We start from the raw sequence: 21276 nt of genomic DNA on the forward strand, positions 1-21276 counted from the left end.
CGTTTTGAGTTTGACTCGGTTATTTATTGTAATTTCTGTTCTTTTTGGGTTTCATTTATTTATCGATGCTGACTTGCGGTAGTTTCATGCTTGGTAGATTATTTGATTATAGTTTTGCTCACTTTTTGTTTATTGGAGTTCTTTACTTTTCGTTGATAAACTGATTTTGTGGAAAAAGTTTTTTAATTAATTTCTGTTCGTTTTATTTTGACATAGTCTTTCTGGGGAAAAAGAAAATAATACTTTAGATCTTTTCTTTGTTTTAAGACTTTATAGTTTGGCCTGCTATTTGTATGCTAGAGAAAAGTTTTTTTTAATTAAATTCTGTTCGTTTTATATTGACATAGTTTTTTCAGGAAAAAGAAAATAATGCTTCAAATCTTTTCGTAATTTTAAGACTTTATAGTTTGGCCTGCTATTAGTATGCTGGAGAAAAATTTTCAGCAATTTTGAACAACATACACCCTTTTAAAAATCTGAACACAAATAGTAGTGTTTAATTTAGTTTCATACCTCCTCTAGTTGACCTGAAATGGAAAACTGATACCATTCGCAAAAAAACCTGTTTACTTTCTTTGATAGCTTGGATACACTTACGCTATTTTGATTTGGTTAAATATTAAGAGCAGAAGTAGCCCCAAAAGTTTGTTCTTGGATAAAGCAGTCGTTCATGGGATACTGCTGAGATGCCTTATTGGGAATTAGCATTAACACAGCGCATTTTGATTTAATCTTAAGGCAACATTTAGTCTTAAAACATAAAGGCAAATTGGAGGGTGGGCGTGGGAGGCGGATTAGTTTTCCTCCAACCACTTTCGAGAATTAAAAATGGCATCAGCCCTTTCTATTGAATCGAATGAGCCCTTTTCGAAGTTCTTACGGCAACTCCTTCAATACGAGTGCCCTAGTCTAAACAACAGCAACAACAAAAAATAACACATTATACCCACATCGATCTTTACTATAAAAATGTCAAGCCTTCCAATCACTTTCGATTATTGAAAAGGGCAATACGCCTTTCGATTTCAAATCGAATGAGCCCTTTTTGAGTTTATACGACAACGCTTTCTATAAACACCTTATGTGCCCCCAGGGCATAAATTACAACCCCAACCTTAATGGCTGTGAGTGTGGTTGCCATCCTCTAAGACCAAATTTCCAGAACTTTCAACTACGTTAAACAAAATGGCTATCTCAATTTTTATTGGATGTGTTTGGGAAAATGGTGGGCAGAGAAGGGCGATAGTCACTCTCCAATCACTTTCAACTATTAAACAAGGCACTAGCCCTTTCAATTTCCAATCAAATGAGCCCCTTTGAAGTCTGTATCACAATACTTTCAATAAAAACCTTATATACCCCCAGGGCATAACTTAAAACCCTTGCCAAGAGGGCTGGGGGTGGTTGTCATCCTCAAAGACCTAATTTCCAGAATTTTCTGCTGCGTTGAAAAAAATGGCTATCTGAAAATTTTGATTGGATGTGTTTGGGGGAATAATGGGTGTGAGAGGGGGTTTAGTTACCAACCAATCACTTTCGACTATTAAAAAGGGTCCTAGCCCTCTCAATTTCCAATTGAATAAGCCCCTTTTGAAGTTTCTACGACAACGCTATCTATATAAACCTTATATGCCCCCAGGACATAACTTACAACCTTTGTCCTGGGGGCTCTCGGGGGTTTGTCACCGTTAAATACATAATTTTCAGAACTTTCATTTACGTTGAACAAAATGGCTATCTCAAAACTTTGATTGAATGTGTTTGGGGAAATGGGGGATTTGAGAGGGGGGATAATTACTCTCCGCTAACTTTCGACTATTAAAAAGGGTAATTTTCCAAATGAGCCCTTTTTGAAATTTCTATAACAACTTTCTATATAAACCTTATATGGCCCCAGGGCATAACTTACAGCCCTTGCACTGAGGGCTATGATGAAGTTATCATCGTTAAAAAGCTAATTTCCAGAACTTTTGACAACGTTGAACAAAAAGGATATCTCAAAATTTTGATTGGATTTGTTTGGGGAAATGGTGGGCGTGAGAGGGGGGTTAGTTGCCCTTCAATCACTTCTTACTATTAAAAAGGTACTAGCCCTTTCAATTTCCAATCAAATGAGCCCTTTTTGAAGTTTCTATAACATCGCTTTCTATAAAAAACCTTATATGCCCCCCGGGGCATAACTAACAACCCTGAACCTGTTGTCTGTGGGGGGGGGAGGGGTTTTCATCCTTAAAGACCTAATTTCCAAAACTTTCTACTATGTTCAATAAAATGGCTATCTAAAAATTTTGATTGGATGTGTTTGGAGAAAAAGTTGGTGTGAGAGGGGGGTTAGTTACCCTTAAAGGATTTTAGACTATTGAAAAAGGCACTAGCCCTTTGATTTTCCAGTCGAATGAGCCCTTTTTCAAGTTTCTACGACAAAGATTTCAATAAAAACTCATGTGTCCCCAGGGCATAACTTATAACACTTGCCCTGAAGACCGTGGGGGGAGTGTTCTAATCAAATGTATGATTTCCAGAACTTTAAAATGCGTGGAACAAAATGGTTATCTCAAAATTTTGATTGGATGTGGTTGGGGAAATGGTGGGCGTGGAATGGGTGTTAGTTGCCTTCCAATAACTTTCGACTGTTAAAAATGGCACTAGCCATTTCAATTTCCAATCAAATGAGCCTTTTTTGAAGTTTCTACGACAATGCGTTCTATAAAAACCTTATATGCCCCCAGGGCATAACATATAGCCCTTGCCCTGAGGGCTGTGTGTGGGGGGGGATGTCATCCTCAAAGACCTAATTTCCAGAACTTTCAACTACGCTGAACAAAATGACTATCTTAAAATTTTTATTTGATGTGTTTGGGGAAAGGTGGGCGTTAGAGGGGGGTTAGTTGGCCTCCAATCACGTTCGACTATTAAAAAAGGCACTAGCCCTTTGAATTTCCAATCGAATGAGCCTTTTTTGAAGTTTCTACGACAACGCTTTCTATAAAAACCTTATATGCTCCCAGGGCATAATTTACAACCCTTGTCCTGAGGGCTGTGGGAGAGTGTCCTCCTCAAAAACATGATTTCTATCTGGAAATCAACTACGCTGAACAAAATACTTATCTAAAAATCTTGATTGGATGTGTTAGGGGAAAAGATGGGCGTGAGAGGGGGGTTAGTTGCCCTCAAGTCACTTTTGACTATGAAAAAGGGCACTAGACCTTTGAATTTCCAATAAAATGAGCCATTTTTCAAATTTCTACGACAAAGATTTCAATAAAAACTTATCTGCCCCTAGGGCATAACTTATAACCCTTGCCATGAAGACTGTGGGGGGGGGGTGTCATTCTCAAAGGTATAATTTCCTGAACTTTAAACTAAGTGGAACAAAATTGCTATCTCAAAATTTTGATTGGATGTGTTTGGGGAAATGGTGTGCGTGGAAGGGGTGTTAGTTGCCTACCAATCACTTTTGACTATGAAAAAGGGCACTAGCCATTTCAATTTCCAATTGAATGAGCCCTTTTTGAAGTTTCTACGACAACGCTTTCTATAAAAACCTTATATGTCCCCAGGGCATAACTTACAACCCTTGCCCTGAAGGTTGTGGGGGAGTATCCTCCTCAAAAATAAATTTTCTATCTGGACATCAACTACGCTGCAATAAAAGCTATATTAGAGCTTTGATTGGAAATGTTGTGGGAAACGGTGGATGTGGACGGGGGGTTAGTTGCCTTCCAATCGCTGTCGACTCTTAAAAAGAGCACAAGTCACTCTAATTTCCAATTGAATGACCCCTTTTCGAAGTTTCTAGGACAAATTCTTTGATACGAATTACCCTGGTGTAAAGGAAAAAAAATATAAATAACAGATTGTGCCAACATCGTTCCTATATACCCCCAGGGCATACCTTAAAACCCTTACCCTGAGAGTTGTGGGGGGGAGGGGTTGTCTTCTTTAAAGACCTAATTTCCAAAACTTTCAACTACGTTGAATAAAATGGCTATCTAAAAATTTTGATTGGATGTGTTTGGGGAAAAGGTGGGTGTGAGAGGGGGGTTAGTTACCCTCAAATCACTTTAATCTATTAAAAAGGGCACTAGCCATTTGAATTTCCAGTCGAATTAGCCCTTTTTCAAGTTTTTTTTTTCAAGGGGTAATCGTACCAATCTAGTGGTCCTAGAACATCAAGAGAGGGCTCATTCAAGCGGAAATGAAGTTATAAGTAGAGAGGGGTCAGGAGGTACAAACAGGGCTCCTTATATGGGCGACTATTAAAAGGGGCTCTAGGCACTCCAATTTCCAATCGAATGAGCACTTGTGTATTATACAGTACATAATCACGACATCTCCTCCAATTCGCAAATTCCATTACCCCTTTTTTGCAAATGTTAAACAAACATCTCCGATTGTAAAAGCATTAAAAAATTTTCCAATCACTAATTACACCTTTTTTTGATCTTGCCTCATCAATTCTGAGTTTCACCCGTGACGCATTCTTAACCATCGCAATACCTTTACGCAAATACCTTTTCGCAAAAAATTCGCAAATCTCGTAAACTAAAGAATTAATTACCCTTTTCAAAAAAATTATTCGTTCTATTAATGAAACCCATGAAACGAATAGCCAATTTTAAAAAAAAAAACAAAAAAAAACCTACTAATCAAATAACATATTAATGACCACTGATTTAACATAAAAAAAAAACTTGTATATAATGACCTAGAAATCAACGTTAGAAAAAACTTTTCCTTAAGAGATCCGGTACTAACTGACCATGGTTACCCAATTACTTGAAAACCTACACGCATCTCTATGCCTCAGGCTTAGGTTTGCGTCTAGGTTTTCAACTAATTGGGTGCATACTACTAGTTACTTCGTATATGAGGGAGGCTGCTCCACTACAACACCTTGCTCTTTACGCTAAAGTTTGAATTATGTCCCAATTTTCTAATAACGACTCCTAAAATACTATTTTCCTTTATTTAGAACAATAAGAAGCTTTTATTATAAAAGTACTAAAAACCTTTAGCGTAAAGAGCGAGATGTTATGGGTGATTTTAGTAGGGGGAGGGGTTTAAATACTACCAGTACAAGATCACAGGGGTTTGAATACTACCAGTACAAGATCACAGCCAATCAGAGGGCTAGAATACTGCCAGTACAAGATCAGGTGCTTATTTCTAGGCCAATCACAGGGCTACAATACGACCAGTACAAGACCACACGCTCATTGAATCCGACCTGGTGTTACATCAGAATAGATTTCTGGGAATTGATTAGTTATTCCACCTCGTGAACATTCTTTTATAATGTTTTGTTCTTCAAACCTGAGATAGCAGTTCGTTTGAGAGTATCCAGGAACAAAATATATCAGCGCAGGGTTGCCAGAACAAAGGAACCATCAGAGATTAATCGAAATTTTAGGGGATTATTTGGGCGAAACAGTTTGAGACATTTTAGAGGATGATTTGGGTAAACCAGAGTGAGACCTTGTGACTTGACCTAGCTTTACTTCTCGACTGTGTTCTGTATAATACACAAGTACCATTTAAGCAGTGGTGTCAATAAAAAATATGCTGTAGCATTTAGTATACCAAAAATTTGATACTAATAAAGATGTAGATACCAAGAAAAGAATCTTAATAAAGAAATTCAGAACAATCCTTGGAAATCCTTAGAAATCAACTAGTCAGACGATTCTGGGTATGAACCATCGAGGATCGTAAGCACCAATGACCCTAACCATCAAAGACCTCAACCTCCAAGGGACCCCTCTCCCCAAGCACCAAGGGGTCCCCTCCCTCCAACTTTTTTGGGGACACCCCCCAATTTTCAATATAGAGGCTCGATTAAGAGTTATAAATGTGTAAGAAAAAAGTTATCAGAACGTCATATCAGACCTCATCTTTCGCTACTTAGACAAGCGAATGCTTTGAACATTCAATTCTGACACTTTGTTGCTTAACATTATGGAATATATCATTTAAAATGATATCTTTTAAAAGTCCCCCATGGCCTAAAATGTTTTCTCATTATTACTTTTCTATTTACTAACCTTAGGCACTTCAGCTATTCATGCAAACATCCAGCAATAAAACGATTATTAAAAAAGAAATTACCACCACTATAAAAATTAAAACACTTCAAAACATCTATTTTCAAAGCACTTTTTCTGATCGACTAATTTGAAAGCGGATAGTTTCAGTTTGAAAGTCGTCTAAGAAACGTTGAGTTGTTCATTGTTCCTAAGTGATGCGCGAACTTCAGACGAACTCAGAAGGACATTTTTTTCAAATTAGCTGGTGGAAATATTAAACAATATAGGCGACTTATGAAAACTAATATTTGTTAGGGGGGTGGGGGAGGATCCTATTGTATTTTCTGAAATTCTTGCATTTTAAGTTTTTCCACTAAATCTACCGAATTAAATATGTACGATTTTTGGGAATAAAGCAAATGTTTGAAGGCTGTACATAACCACTTTCCAATATTGGAAGCATGGGGCTTTCGTACATGCTACAATTGGCCTCTTGCTTATGTAATTTCGGTAAACCGTAAAACTTTGGGCAAAAGCTACCTCGGGGGAGAAATTTATTATACAATTGTGGGGTAATTATGCTATTATGTTTTAGATTCTTTAATTTGGTTATAGTTTTATTCGAAAACTTATCAGTATGGTCGTGAGTCATGGAAGTATATGTATTTGTGTCTTTTAAGTGCGAATAAATTTTGTTGTCGTAATCTAACGTATCCATTACTACAACTGGATTCCCTTGTCTAGCTTTTGTTATTATAATTGATGGGTCTTTGCGAAGATAACGAATTTTTATGTCGTGCGAAATTTCTGGCGTCAAATTAGTATGAGACGTAACTTTTTTTGGCTGTCGGAAAGTGTATTAATAAAACAAGACTTCACTTTATCTGCGTTACAAAATGATCCGTTGCGTTCATGCACAGACTATTCTAAGGAGGAAACTATATCTGCCACAGGAACTTGTTTTGATGGAAAAGAGAATTTTGGACCTTTTTCAAGAGTTTTGATTTCCTTAGATTCAAGAACTCTAAAGGGTTTTGTTTTTTTGTCCTTAATAAAGACCCTCCCACACAAATAGGATAATTTGATTGCGAGGGCAACACTTTGATTTTTGTCATGTTTTTTCGCTTTGCCGATGATTTTAGTTTAATATAAATTTTCCAGTACCACTTCATAGTAAGATTTGGGGGTTGAGTTGGAGTAAGATCCTCCCACATCGACTTATTGTTTACTGTTAAAGCACCGAGAACAGTGAAAATAAAATCAGTTGTTCGAATGGGTTAATGTGATGTTTGAATTGAGTATGTTAATGGGTTATTGAATTGGCTTTTAGCTATCCTTGGAAAAGTAACATTGCCTTTTAGGTTACCCCCTCCCTTTAACTTTTTCTCAAAATGACATGAAATAGGCTTGCGGCTGTACCAATAATAAGCTATGATTCCTCATAGACACGACGCGTTTTTCCCTGTGTTACTCTATGGCCGATTATCGATACCACATGACTGTACCATTTGAGAACTAAAGTTACGTCAAACAACAACATAGCTGATTATAACATGGGATCAAAGTGTAGAGTTAGAAATAACTTTTTAGTGTGAGTTTGCTATTTGTAATGGCCGCTATCATGACTTCGGTGATTCGTATGAGAGTAATGCAGCAAATTTAGAAATCATGGAAAATGAAATAAAAGAGGACAATATGTGTGAAATGAGAAGAAGAATCCTTGATGAAATGGTGAGAAAAAGGGTAATCTCATCAGTTTCTGCAGTGGAAGAAAGTGACCATTATCACAAGAAACAATACAGGCAATGGACATCCTCTCCATTACAAGGAAGATCAGGAGCACAAGGAAGCTCTCACAAAAGGAGGTTGGATATAGCAGAAAAGAAAAATATAAAGAAGAGACAAAGACAACATGGATACCTCTACAGAGGGCACTATCAAGAGAGAACACGATGAATTATTTTATGATTCAGATTCAGAATGTCTGAAGTTTTTCAATAATGTTAATAATGTATAATAATGTATGAAATATATTTTATATTAATATTCTACATGTCTTTACTTCATTAAAATATACATCACTTTGTTATAATTCCATTATTGTTAGAGTACGCTAACACCACAAACGCTTAGAATATCTATTAAAAAGTTGGAGATGTATGATATTAACAAACATGTAATATTTTACAAGCCTAAGTTACGTAACAATTTCCATGTTTCATTTGCATGCAATAGACACCGAGAGTTTTATGACTCCTCCTCGCAATGAATTCTATGGGTTTTATGACTCCTCCAAACAATGAATTCAGATGGTTTTAGGACTCGTCCCTCTAGTCATTAGTCTTTCTAACCTTGAGCAAAGATATAAAAGTTTTATGAAGTACTTCTTTGCTCACATATTACATTAATAACTTCTAGAATGATAGGACTATATGACACAGAATTTATTGGTTTGAAAAAATCATCTTGTGGTGTTATATTTGTGACACTGACAAACCATGGATCACCCGCGAACTCAAGCAGATGATAAAAACTCGCTGTAGTCTCCACAAAGCTGGAGATCAAGCGGCTGCAGCCAGTTTGCGTAACAGAATTGTGAAGTTAAACAGACTAGCCCAAAGACGGTATGTAAAAGAGAAAATAACGCCATTACTGCACACTGACCCTCACAAATGGCACTCCTCGGTCAAAACCCTTGCAGGGAAATCTACGCCAAAGGACCTGAGACTACTCAAAGATGACGGCACACTGACATCAGCTACTGAAGTGAACAATTTTTTCTCCGGCATATGCACCACATACCCATCAATCACAAACTCAGAAATTGAGAGTATCATTGCCGAAACCGGGACTGATGAGATATGTGAAGTATCTGAATATGCCGTCTTTAAGGAACTTCTGAAACTGAAAGTAAACTGTGCGTCTTACCCTGGTGAACTCCCTGTCAAGTTGTTACGCGAGTTCTCCATCTTTCTCGCAAAGCCACTCAGCTCTATTATTAACCAGTGTTTTCGCGAACATGTGTTCCCCAGTGTTTGGAAGAGAGCTTATGTGCGCGTCATTCCAAAAGTGAAAAACCCGAAATCTTGCGACCAACTCCGCCCAATTTCGATAGTTCCGAACCTCTCTAAGGTAGCGGAATCATTTATATATCGTGAACTTATGTCACAAGTCCAGGGCTCTCTTAATCCATACCAATACGTGTGCTTGAAAGGTAGTAGTACAACTGTTTATCTTGTGCGTCTGTATCACCTTATTGTTGAATGGCTTGACCGAGGAGGCACAATTGTAGATCTCCTCCTAGCCGACTATAGAAAAGCCTTCGACTTGATACGCCATTATACTGCAGTGAACAATCTGAAAGTTATGGGAGCTTGCAGACATATTCTCTTATTAATAATAGATTTCTTACGCGACCGACTACAGAGTGTATATGGTCTCTACCCGGGTGATACTGATTCGGAATTGTCCGAGCTTACGTGTGGTGCCCCACAAGGCACTAAACTCGCTGCCTTGTTGTTCTTGGCAGTGATCAACTTCGTCCTTGCCGATTTTGACGAACGGTTCAAATTCGTAGATGACCTTTCCACCCTCTTAAAATACCTCATTGAGAAGTCTCAAACCGTTCCCCAGTTCAGTGAATCATTTATCGACAACTTTAGAGACCAGTGTTCTGAAAACAGCCTCCAAATCAACGAAACGAAAACCAAAATTCTTCAATTTAACCCTCTCAAAAGGGATTTTCAGTGCCCCCCTCCACCATACCAAAGCGTATCGTCGGCAGTTATACTCGGTGTTACGTTCAGCGTTGACTGTTCGTTTAGCCTCCACGTCCAAGGGGTAGTGAAAAAGGCGAACTGTGCCATGCGTACCCTTTTACTGATGCGAAGATTTGGGTTTTCAGTGCCGCAATTGAAAACAGCCTACCTGACATATATTCGCCTGATATTAGAGTATGCGTGCCCTGTATGGGGTCCACAGGTTCAGAACACTGCCTATATGAGCGAAGTACTCGAATCAGTCCAGAAAAGAGCGGTGAAGGCCATACTGGCTGATCAGTACACCGATTACGAATCAGCACTGTCTCAACTAAATTTGCCGTCACTCCACGATCGCCGTTTTCAACTTATCTGTAAATTTGGCCAGTTTCTTCTGACAAGTGATAAACACAGAAATATATTACCCCCAATGCTGAAAAAAACAGTAACTACAAGATCAAAAGCAACAAAGCTAGCCCAGCCCAAGCGTCGCACTAATCGCTTCAGCAATTCGTTTGTGCCTTTTTATGTTTCTGTCTACAATAATTGACATGTGTATTAATTTTTTTGTGTCTTTGTTCACTTTGTAAATAATAGCGCGATTTAGTCGGGATTTAAACCCTGACTGCGAAAGCTTTTATGTTAATAAATGATTCTGATTCTGATGCGCATTTTTATTATTGTCTATGGAACTCGAAGAAATTGACTGTTATCATTGGACAGTGAACTATAATATGTTTGAGTATGATAAACGCTTATGGAGTACTACATTACGCCGTATAAACAGACTGGGATTCTACGATAGAATGATTACACCACATAATAAAACTGGTCAAGAATTGAGATATATTCAGGAAGGAGTCAGTAAAATTTGCAGCTTTTTCGGAGTTGAAGCACTATACGTAAAGGGTAACGTACCTACAGATAAAGTTTTAATTTGAAACTGCGACCCTATGATTCCTCTTTTCAATTTAGAAGAATTCAAGTTTCCTAAATTTGAAGGGGCTTATCACTGTCCTGAAGAGAAGGTTTGATTCTTTGCACAGTGGCTACCAAGGGACATACCTGATCGTGATAAGTACATACGACATGGTAAAAAGTATGCTATATCATGGGATCCCCGTTTGTGGATGTTTAACAGTGAAATTTAAGTATAATTTTTATGTAAATATGTGTTTTTTTCAAGAAATCTTTTTTAATATGTTTAAGCAATAAATATCTTTAAGCTTAACCCGTCTTTATTCTTTAGAATAGTTCTATTCATTCAAAAAATTTTTAAAAACATTGTAAGTCAGTAACAAACTCCTTCTTGAATTCGCCTCTTGGACACACAACACGGAAATTTCATCCAAGAAATTATGAGAAAATCGTAAGTAAGTAACAAACTCTTTCTTGAATTCACCACTTGGATACACAATACCGAAATTTCGTTCAAGAAATTATGAAAAAATTGTAAGTAACTAACAAACTCTTTCCTGAATTTGTCTCTTGGAAATAAAATACAGAACTTTCATTCAAGAAATTGTGAAAAATTGTAAGTAAGTAACAAACTCTTTCTTGAATTCATCTCATGGACACAATACAGACATTTCATTCAAGAAATTATGAAAAATTTGTAATTAAGGATCAAAATCCTTCTTGAATTTGCCTCTTGGATACACAATACAGACATTTCATTCAAGAAATTATGAAAAAATTGTAAGTAAGTAACAAACTCTTTCTTGAATTCACCTCTTGGATGCACAATACAGAAATTTCAATCAGGAAGCTATGAAAAAATTGTAAGTAGCTAACTCTTTCTTGAATTCACCTCTTGGATACACAATACAGAAATTTCATTTGAGAAATTATGAAAAAATGTAAGTAAGTAACAAACTCTTTCTTGAATTCGCCTCTTGGACACAATACAGACATTTTATTCGAGAAATTATGAAAAAATTGTAAGTAAGTAACAAACTCTTTATTGTATTCACCTCTTATATGCACAACACGGAAATTTCGTTCATGAAATTATGGAAAAAATTGTAAGCAAGTAACAAACTCTTTCTTGAATTCACCACTTGGATACACAATATCGAAATTTCATTTTTTTATGAATCTTAAAATGACATGAAATATGTTTGCGGCTGTACCAATCGTACTATATGCTTGCTCATAGACACGACGCGGCTTTCCCAGTGGTACTCTATGGCATGTTATTGATTCTACTTAGCATATTGCATGATTACAGATCATTATTTATTATGCAGTGGAAGGTTAAACACATAAGTCATAACTTAAAAAAAAGTGAAGATGGAGCATTTTAAGAAAGTATGTTCACATGATAGTGTTATTGTAGCATGGTAGCTGACAAGGAGAAGTATTTGAGCATTAATACAAGTACAAGTGGTAGCACTATTGAAAATGTATGCGTGCATTGTCATGACAGTAAGGAATCAAATTTCTTTGGAGTACCAAAAAAATTCAACTCCTATGATAGTGGATATGGAAGACTGAGATCTCCGGGAATGATTGCACTCAAAGAGAATGCCAACATAAAAATATTAGTTGATGAAAAGAGGTATCTTCTTGCTAGTGCTTGTGGTAACATGTTACCCATTGTTACAACCCATCGTCAGCTTTCGGGTATTAGCATTCAACGGAAGATCAAAAGAAGACAGGCATACTCTCCTACTAATATCATAAACCATATCTTGTCTACTTGCAGGAACTGTTACCTGTGTGAAAATACTGGGGCAATAGACAGTGAAATTGCTGGAAAAATAAAAAGGGCATTGGTAGAAAATATCACTAAGGAATATAAAGATCAATCGATGAAAAACAAAGTGCCAACAAACTTTATTACTACTACTATTGATCATATAGTCAATGACCCTAATAATAGCAAAGACGAAATGTATATTGAACATTTAGGTGACACCCCAGCAAAAATAGTGTATGACACAAAATGGAATAATGATTATTCTACTAATTACGAACTAAGAGAAGACAATAGCTACAGCATCAAGAGAGAACAGGATGAGGTATTTTATGGAGCATCCAAAATGTCCCAAGCTGTTCATTGACATTAATAATGTATAATAATGTATGCAACATATTTTTATGGTAATTTTCTACATGTCAACATTTCAATAAAAATATTTATGCATTACTTTGACATATTCTCATTATTTTTAGGGTATGCTAGAACGTCAAACGTTTAGAATATCTATTAAAAAGTTGGAGATGTAAGAAAAGGAATTTTCAGAAATATAGATACTACTACTACTACTACTAACAGGCTCATAGCGGATATATTAGAAAATGAGATAGGGTAAAGGAATTTTTCTGAGAGAGTCTGAGAGAGAGATGAGCTGAATTTTTTAACTCGAAAATCTCCACCGGCAAGCAAACATCCCGTCCAGACGCACAGACAGAGAGTTTTCACTTTTCAGAAACAGGAACATCCACGTTTAAAACACATCTGATTTTATTAATAGTATTTGATTTTTAATAAAGCCATAACAAATTCTTTCTTGAATTTACCTCTTGAATACACAATACAGAAATTTCATTCAATAAATTATGAAAAAATTGTAAGTAACTAACAAACTCTTTCTTGAATTCACCTCTTGAATACACAATACGGAAATTTCATTCAATAAATTATGAAATAATTTTAATTAGCTAACAAACTCTTTCCTGAATTTGCCTATTGGATATACAATACAGAAATTTCATTCAAGAAATTATGAAAAAACTGTAAGTTAGTAACAAACTCTTTCTTGAATTCACCTCATGGATACACAATACAGAAATTTTAATCAAAAAATTATGAAAAAATTGTAAGTAAGTATCAAAATGTTTGTTTGTTTGTTTTTTCAGTACACGTTTAAACGCATATATAGCCTCTTTGTGATTCCAACTCAATTCCTTTTTCCAGCTAAAAGTAAATTAGCATATGTCAGCTCTTTAGTCACTATATATCACCCCATCACCACCTTCCTCCTCCCCAATGCTTTTACACTCCGTTCTTTTTTGATCTGGCTTAAGTCGAAAAGGGAGATAATAGAATAATACCTCTTTGTCCTTGAACAAACTTATTGATTTTTCTTACATATTTTTCAAGTAAAAGTAAAGAGCTGGAACTTTAAATCAAACATGAATTTCCTTATTGAGATAGTATTAAACAAAAACAAAAAAAGTCTTACATCGGTTGAACCATTCATCACTATGCCTTGGATAATGTGTCTATATTTCTAAGTACACTGTTGTAAGAATCAACTTACACCAGAGTTATATTGTTTGTGTGAAAGTAACGATAAATTACATTCCATAATTAGATTAACCTGTGTTATTAAAGAAATAGAAAAACAAGTATATGTCTTCTCTCATTTACACACAACCATCACCCTGAAACAGTTATATTAATCTGTCAACATATTATCATTAATCCCCAGGCGCATGTGAACTCAAAGTTGAAAAATGGATTGATGATTTAGAATTAGCAAAGTTCGATCATTTAATTGATAAAATAAAGCATTTGAATAATATTGTCTTGTGTTGGTGAATGCGACAAGTCGAAAGTAAAGCCGGGAGGGGGAAAAGACATACGAATAAATATGAAAAACAAAATGGTTATAGATGGGCCATAAAGAAAAGAACATGCCTTTAATTGATAAAATTAAGCCTTTGAATTCCAGATTTCCGGAATTTCTAAACAAAATTCTTTTTATATGTCTTGCTTTCTCTTTTCCGTCTCAATTTTATGCGTGGAGTTGCTAAGGGTAATTGTCAGGGGTAAATTTTCACTGGGATTGAATTGTCTAGAGAATATTTCCGTGGGAGAGGTATTTCTCCTTGGAAGTGGGGCCAAATTTCCTGGCAGTATTTAAAAACGATCAGAAACTAAATAAAAAACAATTATTTTCAACTGAAAGTAAGGAGCAACATTAAAACTTAAAACGAACAGAAATTATTGCGTAAATGGAGAGGATTGCCTCCTCTTCAACACCTCGCTCTTTACGCTAAAGTTTGAATTTTATCGAAATTCTTTAAGAACGACTCCTGAAACACAAGGGTCATTTAACTAGAACGATATGAAGCTTTTTAAAAATTGCTAAAACTATTTCGGTATTAATGGCATGTAAAATACCATTATGCGGTGTTTGGGGGGATGGATTGGGACATTTTCTTTTTAGGTACAATGATTTGGCGATTCTAAGGGGAGATTTGTTTAATGGACGAAACGATGAGCTGTTACTGCGGATCCTTAAGTTAACGTCTCCTAGATATGGAGTGGTGGCAACAGACAATTTTATCCTAAAAGATTTAGAGACTTGAAAATTGGAAGTTTGTATTTATTTATATCAGCCTATTTATTATGTTTCTTTGTTTCAGTGTGGCTGTACCAGCTTAGGATAGACATATATATATATATATATATATATATATATATATATATATATATATATATATATATATATATATATATATATATATATATATATATATATATATAGAAAAGTAACGAACTCCATTAAACAAAAAATTAGCAAAAATAAAATCAAATAATCTACCAGCGTGAAACTACCACAAATCAGCATCGATAAATAAATGATACCCAAAACGACCAGAAATTACAATAATTAATCGAGTCAAATTCAAAACGAGTATTAACATAAGTTGGGCGCAAAACCCTTATGCCTTCCCAAGGCCAGAACATAATTTGCACATTGCTGAAAAAAATACAAGTCACCCGGCATTGTCAGTTTAACATGCATGTGCCAATATCGAGCAATCAAAATGCCGGTTTTAAGTGATTTATTAAACTTGTAAACGTGAATACATTTATATTTTTTTCTGTAAAGTATATATTATATTTTGGTCTTGAGAAGGCATAGGGGTTTTTCGCCCACCTTATGTTAATTTCTGCTCGTTTTGAGTTTGACTCGATTAATTATTGTAATTTCTGGTCGTTTTGGGTATCATTTATTTATCGATGCTGATTTGTGGTAGTTTCACGCTGGTAGATTATTTGATTTTATTTTTGCTAATTTTTTGTTTAATGGAGTTCGTTACTTTTCTTTGAAAAACTTATTTTTGAAAAAGTTTTTAAATTAATATCAGAAAAAAAATGGGTCCCGTTCGATGATAGAAATGATAGGCTACGCTTTGAACTTTTATATAGCATTCAGTTAGAGACTAAGAATTGATTAAACTCTGATAATGTACATTATATTCATTTTCAAAATTAAGTAAAACGCTAAATTTATATTACGATGTGAATAGTGTATTTGGTACTCTTTGGTACACTATGCCAAACGCACTCTTTTATATAGTGCTAGTTTGGTTAATGCTAATGAAATAAAATAAAATAGGATGAATTTATAATAGTTTAGAAACAAATTTGGGCTATATATTTGCATATTGGGGGGGGGGGTAAAGCATAGCATATAGGCCTAATATTACGTAACCTAACCACGCTATACATTGTATTACCCTATAGCGATGTCTTGAATTAAACCTGTTTTCGTGACTGGTTTCCATTGCAGTATATAAAAGAGTGCGTTTAACATAGGAGTACCGTGTATTTTTTCAAACAATTGATTTAAAGCTATGAAATCTATTGAAACAACCAATAGTTGTAGGTCCTCTTCTCAGCATAAAAATGCAAATCCTACCCAATCTACCCAATTATTTTATGGTGGTGACGCCCATATTGTGCACCCACATGGCATTATCGGAATTGGCTGGCATGTACCTTAGCTAATAGATTTTTGTTCAAAGCGCATCCTAAGCCGCTATTTACGTGTGACTGTAAAATAAGTGATGTACCTTTTGTATAATTTTAAGATTTGCCTGGCCCTAAAACCGGTCATATTGTATAGTCAAGCACTTAGATCATGGAAATAACCAATGAATATTTACAGTCACGTATAGTATCTCTAGTGACTTAAGTAAGAACTGGAAATTAGTTGTTTAGAATCGTTGATGACTGAAGTTTGATAAATGCTTTGCCCTTTTCAGGGACGTCGGAATAGCTGTTTAAAACTAGGAACTATGCGGATCCCACATGAGCCAATCAAAGTAAGTTTTTATTCTCTTTGCATTAAAAATAGGTAAAATTACCCATAATATCTACAATCATCCTGTAAATTTCAAGGTATTAAATTATTTGAGAGGTTGTTAGCCTCTTGCCACAATGGAATTCTACTGAACCTAGGATTCGGAATCCAATCTTTTAAGTTACACTATCATCCTATAACATTCATCAAAGGGCTAGAAATAGGAAATTCTGGAAAAGATAGAAGGCTTATTGGATGAGGTTTTATTTGACTAATTCTAGTAATCGATACGAATTCTGTTTTATAAGCATTACTTTTATCAACAGCGCTCCTATTTTTGATTATGAAAATCCCTAAAATTCCCCCTATTTCCTGATGTACCAAGTTACAAAATATTAAGACTGTTATTTGCATCTCTAGAGGAAGGGCAGGGTTAATCTAAAGTCAACCAAAGCCTAACATTTTTATAACAGCCATCATATAAATTTGGTCATTTTGATCCTCTTCGTAATTTCACAGTTTAGCCTAATTCAAGTCAAAATTCTTTTCGTTTCCTTTTTCCTTTTTCTCTTTTTTTGAATCTTCAAAGAAAAAAAAGGAACGAGAATATAACCGGAAAATTCCCAAAGTCCGATGGCGGGCATTCCCTACCTATTCCGAAACCCATAAATGAATAATTTTTTTATAAAAAACTTTAAAATTTCCATTTTAGGGGTGAAATCCCAAAATTAGAAACACTGGTTATCAATCGCCGGAGTTCCTTTGAAGCACGAAAAGATGAAATGGAGCCACTAATGAAAAGAAACGAGTATTGTCCCTTGACATATCTCTATGGCCAGATTATATACAGTTTGACTATTTTGAATTAAAATATGCATCAACTTTTACAGCATTTAACTCTAAAAGATTCACCCCGATAGGCCCTATGCTATTTTGACATAGAGTACCTATTTTTGAATCTTGTGATGGAACTAGAGATAATCCTGGAAAAAAAGTCCCTTCACATCCAATAATCTGAAATTTATAGTCTACTTGTTCTGGAGCCTTGGCCCCCTGTTTCTTTGGGACAGAATGTTCTACCATAGCCCCAATAGCCCATACTGTCATACTGTACCTTCTTAGAATTGTATGGCCGAAAAAACTAGAAATAATTCTGCAAAGAAAGCGCCTTTACCCCCAAAGAGTAGAAAATTCAAAATCTTGCCAGGTTGTGGTGTCCATCCTCTGTTTTCCTCGAAGCTGAGTCTTCTACCAGAATGTGCAAAGTTGTTGGAATTTCTAATTTTTCGGAAATCCAGTTTTTAAAACGGTGTAACAATCGGCTTGTTTCTAGTGGCCCAAACAGCCCTCCCAAGAGCTAGCTTACAATGTCGCAGAGTGTGTAGGTTTTTTAGCTGAATTATAAATTTAGGGGAATGGTAGACACATCTCTAATACAAAGAAACTTTTATCTTGTAGATTCCCATTTTTTTTTTTATTACTTAAGTGCTTATTTCCATTTTGAAGATCCTAATGATCTGTTCTCGAAGCAATTGGAAGCAGCAATGTAGAAACCATCTAACTTCTAAACTGTCACAGTAAAACAATCAACAAAAATTTGTAAGCATAATTGCCAGGCCCTCACTGAGGGAGGTTTGAACCCCCTCCGAATTCTCGTGATTTATATTGTTTCGACGCTAACGTCATAAAATATATGTCTTTCTGTTCTGAACAATCCCCCCCCCCCGCACCCACCCCTCAACACAATTCCTACGTTTGTGCGTGATAGTTATGGTCCGATGACCAATTTTTAATGCGATAACAAATAGCTAAATGATGTTTTCCCATTCGAGGTTGTTATATTTAATTACTCTATAATACGTAATTTGACCAATATTATGTATGTAGAAATAATCATACCCTCTTAGAAAAAAATAGCTGTAACAAATTAGGAAGAAAAGACTTGCATTTGTAAACAGACAAAATTGCTTGTTCTCAATTTGATCTTTAGTAATTTTCCAGGATACATAATTGTTACTCTGGATAACTTGAGTGGGGATTTATTCAATGGGAAATTATAGGATGGGAGAGCTATGGAATAAGGAGCCAAGTGGGGATATAATATAGTTATCGACTTACTGAGGCTTAAAACACTACTGCTACTACTACTACTGACAGTCCCCTGCCTAAAGCCTCCTGAGGCCAACACAACTTTTCATGATCTTCCTCCATCCCAGTCTGTTCAAAGCCTCCCTCTTTACACCTTTTCAAGAAGTTCTATTTTCATAAGGATTACAGGCACCTGTGCAAGAGGGCCTTTGAGCCCCCCCCTTTTAATAGTCCACATATATATGATTTATTTTAAATTTTCAATATTTTTTTGTGCAGTTGTCTTTTTTGAGGGTCTTTTTCAATTCCCCTCCCCCCGCACACAGTAAGATTGAATGCTTGCATAGATACAAGGCGTCGTACACACATGGTTATCTGTGTGATTTTTTTTTTTCTTCTAATAGTTGTTCATTTAGAATGTTTGAACCATGGATTGAGATTCCTCATAAAAATGAACTATAATTTCCGTTTTAAAGGCAATAAAAAGATATTGAAGCATATATAATTAAGTTGTAAACTGTATTAGAAACGATTAATTTCGCATTATACTTTAAATGACCTAGCAAACATCGATTTTATGTTAATTCACAATTCCAATTTTGCATAATATTTTGGTAATTTAGACAGGTTGATCTCTTTTATAACGAACAGCCAATTACATATTATTCCAAGAAAATTGGGCTGCTATGTCAAAAATCAAGTAATTGTCATTTTTGCATTATAGACGCAAATTTTGAAGCGAATTTTCATACTATTTAAAAAATGAAAATAAAACTGAAGCAAAGTTAAATAAAAGCTTTGTGTTTTACGGCTTCATCATACACATTGTATGAAGTTTATCATACAATACATACGCATAGTGGGGTCAAAGATTACAAAATTTATGATTTTTTTCTCGTCACTGAGAGCCAAGACCGTACCCAGGATTTTTTTTCGGAGGGGGTTTTACTCACAGATTTTTTTTTGTGGTGGGGGGGGCAAAAAAACTAAAAAAACGCATACAAAATTTGTTTAGGCTATATCCATTTTTGTTACGTTTTTACGAGTCAAACAAACATTTCGAGGGAGGGGGTTCAAACCTCCCCCCTCCCCCCTCTGGGTACGCCCTTGCTGAGAGCATTGGAAGTGGAATTAATAAAAGAGTACGATTTTAGTCTAAACGATGGGGAATTAAAAAAAAAACTTATTCAATTGTTAAAAGTTAAAAAGGGCCTTTAAAAATTTCTCTTAATCATTTCTTTCTCCAATCCTATTCTGCTAGGCCGCTAATCAAAGCCAGACTTGGCAGAATCCAATTACTGCTAACTCATCCACGAGAAAAAAAAACTATTTCTACTAAAAACCAATTCCAGTCGATATTGACGCAATCGATAGAAGGAAGTCGCCAAAAGTCAGAATAATTTGCGAAGTTACTTTTTTCACCTGTGTTTCTCTCTCCAAATCTTCTTAATAATCATTCCATTTTAGATTTTGGCGCCTCAATTTGAAAGGTCTTTGAGCCTTGTTTAACGACAAAAAATGAGGAGGTTAATGCAACCGAAAGATATTATGATAGCCTACATGTTAACATATGAATCATCACGAAATACTTTAAGCAACACAGGTATTCATTATCAATGTATAATGTGGGGACAAAGGCCTAACAATGGGCAGGTTCATAAGATTGAGAGAAATAAAGGTACTTGTCCATTATATAAAACACTCGAGAAGTGAAGTTTGGTGACAATAAAATATGATGAAAATAGAATACTTTATTAGCAAAATTGTCAAGGTAATTTGTGAATTGTTAAATTGGGAGCTTCGGCGTTGGCTGACCGTCTCAAAGACAAAGAAAAGTTGATTATTAACGCGACTCTTGACCTAGTTCATTTTAGTTCATTATTAACGCGATTCTTTAGGACACCGGTTAGTTTGCTTTGCCTAGTGATAGAATATAGTGTCTCACCATGGATGTTCAAATTAAGAACTGAGATTTGCCAAGAACCGAAGAACAGGCAAAATCTTACAGGAACAGGAATAATCTTACCGCAACGGTTGGGTTTTTGGTGGAGTTTGCGGGGAAACCGGTGAAAGATTTTAAATATATTTTGTTTTATTAGCCTTAACCAAACTTCATTGCTCGAGTGTGTTTTATTTAATAGACAAGTATCGAAATAAACATCGTTTTGAATGTCCATTTTGATTTTGGGACTACAATTATTGGAGGAGCGTTTGGCCTCACAATTCTAAGAGCATCACAGTTTTTTGTTGTAAATTCCAAAGAACGACATGCATTTATTCTTTTGTGTGTTTACTCCGAGTTGATTGTGTGTGTAAAAAAAAAAAAAAAAACTAAACTGATCAAACTAGAAACGTGAA

At 35.4% G+C, this 21276-nt stretch overlaps 1 protein-coding gene across 5 annotated transcripts in view; it reads left to right on the top strand.

Annotated features, from left to right (window-relative positions):
* The window catches only part of Pde8 (phosphodiesterase 8), a 335405-nt gene that overhangs the window by 160471 nt on the left and 153658 nt on the right, over window positions 1–21276 (top strand). For all 5 annotated transcript variants that reach the window (XM_089102287.1, XM_089102216.1, XM_089102070.1 and 2 more), the window contains one exon: window positions 16793–16852. In XM_089102287.1, the coding sequence (XP_088958413.1) occupies window positions 16793–16852 (60 nt within the window). The remainder of the gene's footprint in view (window positions 1–16792; window positions 16853–21276) is intronic.

The sequence above is a fragment of the Artemia sp. Qi Xiang Cuo genome, chromosome 1 (genome assembly GCF_049724085.1).
Source record: "Artemia sp. Qi Xiang Cuo chromosome 1, ASM4972408v1, whole genome shotgun sequence".
NCBI classification, from domain to species: domain Eukaryota; kingdom Metazoa; phylum Arthropoda; class Branchiopoda; order Anostraca; family Artemiidae; genus Artemia; species Artemia sp. Qi Xiang Cuo.